General features: G+C 24.8%; 1 protein-coding gene across 1 annotated transcript in view; it reads right to left on the bottom strand.

Annotated features, from left to right (window-relative positions):
- The window catches only part of LOC105623519 (fatty acyl-CoA reductase 1-like), an 8,505-nt gene extending 2,541 nt beyond the window's left edge, over nucleotides 1–5,964 (bottom strand). The window contains exons 1-6 of the mRNA XM_012204912.1: nucleotides 5,761–5,964; nucleotides 5,125–5,373; nucleotides 4,677–4,822; nucleotides 4,402–4,511; nucleotides 3,289–3,507; nucleotides 311–545 (exon numbers count right to left, since the gene is read on the bottom strand). Coding sequence (XP_012060302.1) covers nucleotides 311–545; nucleotides 3,289–3,507; nucleotides 4,402–4,511; nucleotides 4,677–4,822; nucleotides 5,125–5,373; nucleotides 5,761–5,964 — 1,163 coding nt within the window. The remainder of the gene's footprint in view (nucleotides 1–310; nucleotides 546–3,288; nucleotides 3,508–4,401; nucleotides 4,512–4,676; nucleotides 4,823–5,124; nucleotides 5,374–5,760) is intronic.
- Nucleotides 5,965–7,488: the final 1,524 nt, after the last annotated feature.

Raw genomic sequence — 7,488 nt, 5'->3', positions numbered from 1 at the left:
CTATATATATATATATATATATATATATATATATACATATATAACTATTGTATAACTTTACGTAACATTGTTACATAATGTAAGTTACATAATTGTTATATTTAATCTGTATTTGCTAGAAATAGTTAATCAAATAAAGAAAAAGAATATAATGTGATAATTAAGTTGTAGTAAAATACTTTTTACTAAAGAAAATATTTTATCTAATATTTTAGTGCGAGAATATACAAATTTTAATTTTATGAAATACGTGCAGAAATATAATAGTTTATATTTACAAAATTAGTTTAATATTTAATTTAAGGCTTACATAGGTTGACGCCTAGAAAATTTTAAAACCAGATCTATTAATATAGCTGGCAGAATATGCAATAATATTGTCAATATATAGAATTGAACAAAATTATTGGTTAATATTGTATTAGGTGTCCAGACAGTTGCTTCGAAAGGTACATCTTTTATTGTAATATCAAATAATTCCTTTATATCTTGTTCATATGTACTGCGTTGTTGATTTGTACAATTCAAAACAAAAGGTGAAGGACCTGCTGTAGAGCTAACAATAAACAAAACAATAAATTAATTCATATAAGGGCTGATTGTTCCATCTTCAGATAAACTATGTAGTTTAATTTGTCTATTAGATAAATAAAAGAATAAAAAGAGCATAAGAGAGTAAGAGAGTAAGATAGTGAGCTGAAATTATTTATCAAAAAGTGAAACAACCCAGCCTAAATAACATAAATAATAATTAATTAATGTTTATACAAACTTCTAGAAATTTTTTAATGTTAAGTTCATAAAATAAGATAAACTTTTAATAGTATAATTTACAAATATTATTAACACGTTCCATACGGATTACAAGTAATTCATGTTTTCATCATTTGATTCTTTCCATTTAACCCATGATCACTTTAAGAAAGCCATGATAGTTATTCTAGATTAAAATATCTAAAGTGTTACCAAAGCAATAGTATTGGTTCCATTGACTTCAAAAAATTACAGTATATAATTTCATCCTTTAAGAAAATTAAAGGACAATGGCATTGTGAAAAATTTAATTTTAACACTAAAAAAAAATCGTAAACGTTAACTTGGAAAAAAATGTATATTTTTACTTAAAAAAATCATAACTTTTTAAATTTATAATATTTTTTAAATGCAGTAGTCTAATACTCTTATAAGATAATGTATTCTACCTAAAAAAAAAAAATAGTATGGTTATATGCGTTTGAAAAAAGGTATTTATTTTGAAAGTAAAAGATGGTCGTTTTTTAGTTATAAAAGAGATGTTAAATTCTGATAAAAGCAATTTATTATCGATTTAAGTTATTATTGATATAAAAATTGTTATTATTATTATTATTATTATTATTAATACTGAGACAAATATAACCGAAAAACGTAAAATACAAAAAATACATAGAAAACGTTACTCTTCGCTACAACAAGTGCACAAACAGTCTGCTTTTTAAATCTGAATCAGTGGATAACTCAGTGAATCACTGATTCAGTGCCACTGTTAATTAATGAATAAAATGTGATATCCCTAACCTATAGCGAATCTTGCTTCAGTGTATAAGTGTAGTGCATTCAACGTATATGGTATTGTAAGATTGGAATTACAATGTGCTAAAACGTGCAAACATCGGTATTTTAACTATATAATGTTCAAACTCTTTTTCTTTTATAGTTGAATTTCACTAATTACTCGGTGTCAAATGTGCTAATATAATATGCTGATAATTCACTATCAAGTATGTCACTTCAGATTATCCACTGATTCATATTTAAAAAATGTGTTTATCACTCATAGGTCGTAAGCATGACAAACATTCTTTCTTCATCTTTTTTTTTTTATTTTACTTGAAGGACACACGCATGCATGCATGCACGCACGCACACGTACAATCCACTTAATACTCTTATGCTTATTTTTGCAATTTAATGCAAAAATATAAATCATAAATTTTTTAAATGAAAACAACGCATTGGTCACATTTTGATTAAAAAAAAAACCGCTTTTTATGCGAATGGTTAAACATACTAACGGTCCGATTAAAAAACTAAACATTTCTATCGATAATTGAAGTTTTAAACCTCGAATCGATGGCAAGTACGTGTCCTTCCGACGCCAGGAAGATTTCGAAATATACGTGAAAGATGATACTTGAGTCATTTTGACCTACAGTGACCATGAAGGGTTAAGCTATCTTTATAATAATGTTAAATTTAAGTAAGTTTTAATAAAATACATTATGAAATATAGTTAATTTAATAAATATAATTGATTCAAGCAAAAGCACTGTTAATCACTGATGATCCATATAGCATGTGAAATCACATAAATTAGCGAGGCGTGAACGTGTAAAGTAAAATATTAGAATTGTGGCAGAAAAACGTAAGCAGTAAGACTTAAACCTCAATCGATTCAATCAATCATAATAAAGAACATAAGCAATAACATAAGTAATAAAAAAACCAAATAAAAAAATGCTGATTTGCTTACTGTTTACCTTTTACTGCTTAGTAAAAGTGGATGTGCGGAAGCCTCCCTATCAATCTTGGAAGATATTTTTCGGAAGCCCATAACTGAGCTACTTTTTATTAGGTAATAAAAAAATTGTTCATATAAATATAGTGCATAAAATAGTACAAAAAAATAGCAAATTTAAAGTTTTATTTTTGCAATATTAAGGATATGTGAATAACTTTCGAAAACAAATATTCAGATCAATTATTAATTATCAATTATCTCAAATCAATAATCAATCAATAATTAATTATTCAATATATTTAGACAAATTAAATATCGAAAATATATATAAAAAATTTTATTAAATTATTAAAAATTTTTAGATACTTTTAATTTAATTTTACAATAGCTAGGAAGAATCGTTAATAATTTTACTAAAAAATAAACAGTGATATTTAAAATGCGATTGAACATTTAGTTGAAAAAAATTTAAATAGGCTGAAAATTTTGATTTTATGGTAAACGTAAATACAATATCATTAAACGTTAGTATATACCATAAACATTATATCTTTGAACAATTATATACTGTAAATATTATATACTGTAAATTATATACTGTAAATTATATACTGTAAATATTACATAATACAGATATCTGTCTACACAATCAAATCAATTAAGCATTCCTCTTTAGATTTAACAAAATAGATTGAATAAAATATATAACTGCTGTAAACATGAATTGAATTATTTCCAGTAAAGAAAGAAAGTCCATATAATTTATAATTTAATATAATTATAGATACTCGTATATATAAATTGATGATCATACGTGATTAACTTCAGCTTCCAAATAACGATTAATATAGTTTTGGTCACAATGTCTACTGGTATCATATCTTCTGCAACAATTTTATTTAAGTAGCTTACTCGTAGTAATCCTTTTCCACCAATAAGGAAAAGACCCATTGGACCATAAATGTTATCTATCCATCCTGGAAAAGGTTCGGCTAGCGATGGCCCCACTAAAATACAAAATACATTTGTAAATTAAATTATTAATATGTTAGATTACTAATAATTTAAAAAAAAATAAGTATCTAAATGGTTAAAAATTAAAGAAGTTGTAAAAGAAATAATTAATGAATCAAACATAATTCTAATAATTAATTAAGATAATTGTATTGATAAATTACAAATATTGTCCAAACGTTTCGATTTAAACCATTTTCAGAGAATATGACTAATTTGCAATAAAAATATATATATGTCGCTGGTCAATCGCTACAATGAAGGTTGTTTGATCCTATAGTTCTTCTTTATTGCAGATTAAACGCAATAATTGTTGTATCGCAATTTCTTTTTTTATAGATTTAAAAATCCATTTCTAAAATTAAAGTATGAGCACATCTGATCCATATCTGAGAAATAAAATTTATAAATTGAGAATCGAAAAAATTTTTTTAATCGAAATTTTTTCGATCATTTCTTAGTCTAATATTTAGAGCTGTGTAAGTCTTATTGAGTCAATAAAACAGACGACTTAGGAACCTCTTAATCTATACGAGATGCAAGAATTATAACAGTTATTTATCCGCAGAAAGAATTAAGTAAATCCACGTGACATTCTAGCCTGGTTAATACATACATTTTAAAACTTGTGAAGAAATTTAGCAAAAAAGGTGAATGAATATTGTCGGCAAATTACTATAGGTGAAATAACAAATTGTGTGCGTGTGTGTGCGTGCACGCGCGCGCGCGTGCGTGAGTTTCCAATATATTTATCATTTTAATAAAATAACTATACTCTATTAGTACAAATACTTTATTCAAAGATAACATAAAATAAGAAATATAAAAATATCAGGCGTTCATATAACAATATTAAAATAAATATTTTCAGTAATTAAAAAACATACCAATAGATGGTCTCACAATCGCACAAGGCAAGGAGGAAGAATATTCCTGTATTACACTCTCCGCTAAGTTCTTCGAAAAAATATATGTGTTGGGAGCATAATGCAAACATCTGTACATAATTTCAGATACACATAAAATTAAAAATTTGCACATTATTAATAAAGCACAAGATAAATAATAAAATAGTTAAAAAAAATTTGTTGAAAAAATGTTCTAGTATATGTATATCTATTTACATAAAATTTTCAAGCACATTTTTTGTTTTGTAACTTACTTAATCATGAAAATGTTCAAAGTATGCTCATCCAACGTCTCGGCTATTTCGATCATCTTCCGCCAATCAGCTATTGGTGGGTACACTTTTTCTTCTATGTATATTTTATTAAAATGTGCAAATGCTGTACTAATGTATACTAATGCCTTTAACAGATAAGAGCAATTAGTTATATTATTAAAAATATTTTTCTAAAATTATCTTCAAAAATTTAAGAAAGCTTTCGTAATAATTATTAGTTTAATTTATATTATCGATTTTAGAACATTATTTCAATCATGCAAATATTTTTATAAATTTATTACATTGCAATTATTATTAAGCTTGAAAATTATAACACGCATTTAAAAAAAATTTGTAATTGAAATATCAATTATTATATAAAATATTAATAAGTAATAGAATGAATTATTTAAATATACTATCTCAGAAATTTTTTTTAACTTACTTTTAAATTCTTCATACTTTGAGCTAAAATACAGACGTCTCTTGTTGCTCTGGTATTACTATATATGGCATCTTTTAAACTATTATTAAATTTCACATCCGCCGCTGCATGAATTATTATAGTTACTCTTTCAATCAGCATTTGTCTGTCCGCAACCGATAAATCTAATTCTTTCTCCTTGACATTACCAGAAATTGGAATTATTTTCTTAAAACGTGAAAAATGCTCTTTGCGCAATTTGTCATATAACTGCAATAAAAGAATATTATAATTTACAAAAAAAATCTTTCTTATAATAAAAGATTTGAAGTCATTTGTAATAAATTTGTAATAAAGAAATAGCACATTTAATAGCGTTTAAATCAACATTTTCTTTAATAATTTAAATCAATACTCTGTTTTAATAAATGCATTACAAAATCTTTTATTATATACTATTTACAAAATCTTAATATTAAAAATAATTTTCCTTATTAATAAAATTACAATAACATTTACAAAATATACAATAACATTTACAAAACCGCAGACATACACATTTAAATGTAATATTTAAATGTAATATTATTATAAACAACTTAAAAATTAAAAAAAGTGCATTGTTACAAAAAATTTTTCTTTTTATATTTAACTTACCGGTAAATTTAATAATTTCTCGAGTCTTTCATTCATAGTTAATTCTTTTTTAGAACGTATCAACAGAAATATTTCACGAACATCTGGACAAGATCGTAATATTTTTTCAATCAACATTTTTCCCAGAAATCCTGTTGCACCCGTTAAAAATATACTTTGTCCTGCATAAAATGCAGGAATCGTTTTAGATGAATCAACTGTCATCTTAATTATTATTTTTAAAACAATGGTAATATTAACCAGAATACTTAGCAATGTCAAATGAAGTATTGAAACACTTGGAACTGTTACTTTTGTTATGAAAAGAATTGTGTCTAGAATTCAAACAAGTGTCTTTTACTGACGGACAATTGAATTGTAAGTATTTAATTTAAATTTTTAATCATTTTATAGTCTGTGGCTAGGGTCAAAGTCTCACTACAAATGCTTTGGTTGATTAAAAAAAAATCAATTAGAAAAAAAGAATTTTACAAATTTATTAATCAAAAATTGCTTTAAAAAGCATTTGTAACATCGCGTTGATCATACTCTGTGTATCAATCAAATTTTCGCCTGCATGCATAGAATACGGTGCAAGGAAAATCCGGATATAAATATTGGCTAAAGCAATATTTTTCGCAATAAATTATTCGCAGGTTTAAGATTCTTATTAACGTAAATTATTAATATTCTTATAAAGATGCTTATTACATCAAAAATTATTAAATTGTGTCTTAAGATTGAAAAAGATTTTAGCGCATTGTTTGCAAAGAGAATCAGATGTACATAAATTTATACAGAAATAGTAAACAATACTTGTAACAGTAATTGTATAATTGTAACAGTAATAAAAATTGAGTGGAAATAGTACAATAATAAGTTAAGCTATTCATGCAGTGTAGTTAAAATAATAATTTTCTGTTCTTTTTGATAATATATTGATTTAATTATAGTATTATTGTCCGCGCAATGAAATTAGAATTTTTTGACAACACGAGTATATGTAGTCGTTTTCAATATTTTTGCTTGCACAAATCCGTTTGCCAAATTTAGCTGTCACATTTTGAGAAAAATCATCGCAATTTTGAGAAAAATAGCGTTAATGAGGTAAAAACAATAATTAAAAATTTTATAATGTTGACAGCAAATATTTTTGTTTTCAAAATATTGCAAAATGAAAATAATTTTTTTCCATATAATAATAAGCATACAGAAAAAAACATTTTATTTCTGTATTATGAAAATAAGTGGTTATATATACTTATATAATCAGATCATATTAAGCAAAAATGATAAAATATAATGGCAGACAAATTATAATCTTCAATAATACAAGATTATAATCTTCTCATTATAGTATTTTGTTAATTTCGTTTTTTGATTCAATAATGAAAATCAAGTTCAACATGTAACTTAAAGATAATTAAATTACTTTTCTAACAAGAACAATTATAAATTGCATGCCAGAAATAAAAAAATATTAATATTCTTGATGAGGCTTCCATGGATGCTTTCTATATAAAGATGATGCGTTTCTATGTAAAGATCAGGCTGCTCCTCATCTTGATGAAATGGACTGCAAGATTCATGAAACGTTGGCATTCCAAGAATGGATCTGGACACAAAAGAAATCCGCGAAAAACGCATAATCTTTATAAAAATTATTAAATTTTATATAAATCTTTTTAAGATTTTTTTTAAGTATTAAAGAATACTGCAGTTCACAATTGCTAGACACTCTTTCTAAAT

Source organism: Atta cephalotes (genome assembly GCF_000143395.1).
Source record: "Atta cephalotes unplaced genomic scaffold scaffold00058, whole genome shotgun sequence".
In the NCBI taxonomy this organism is placed as follows: Eukaryota; Metazoa; Arthropoda; class Insecta; order Hymenoptera; family Formicidae; genus Atta; species Atta cephalotes.
Note: the sequence above shows the minus strand (reverse complement) of the source record. Positions and strands in the feature narration are given on the sequence as shown.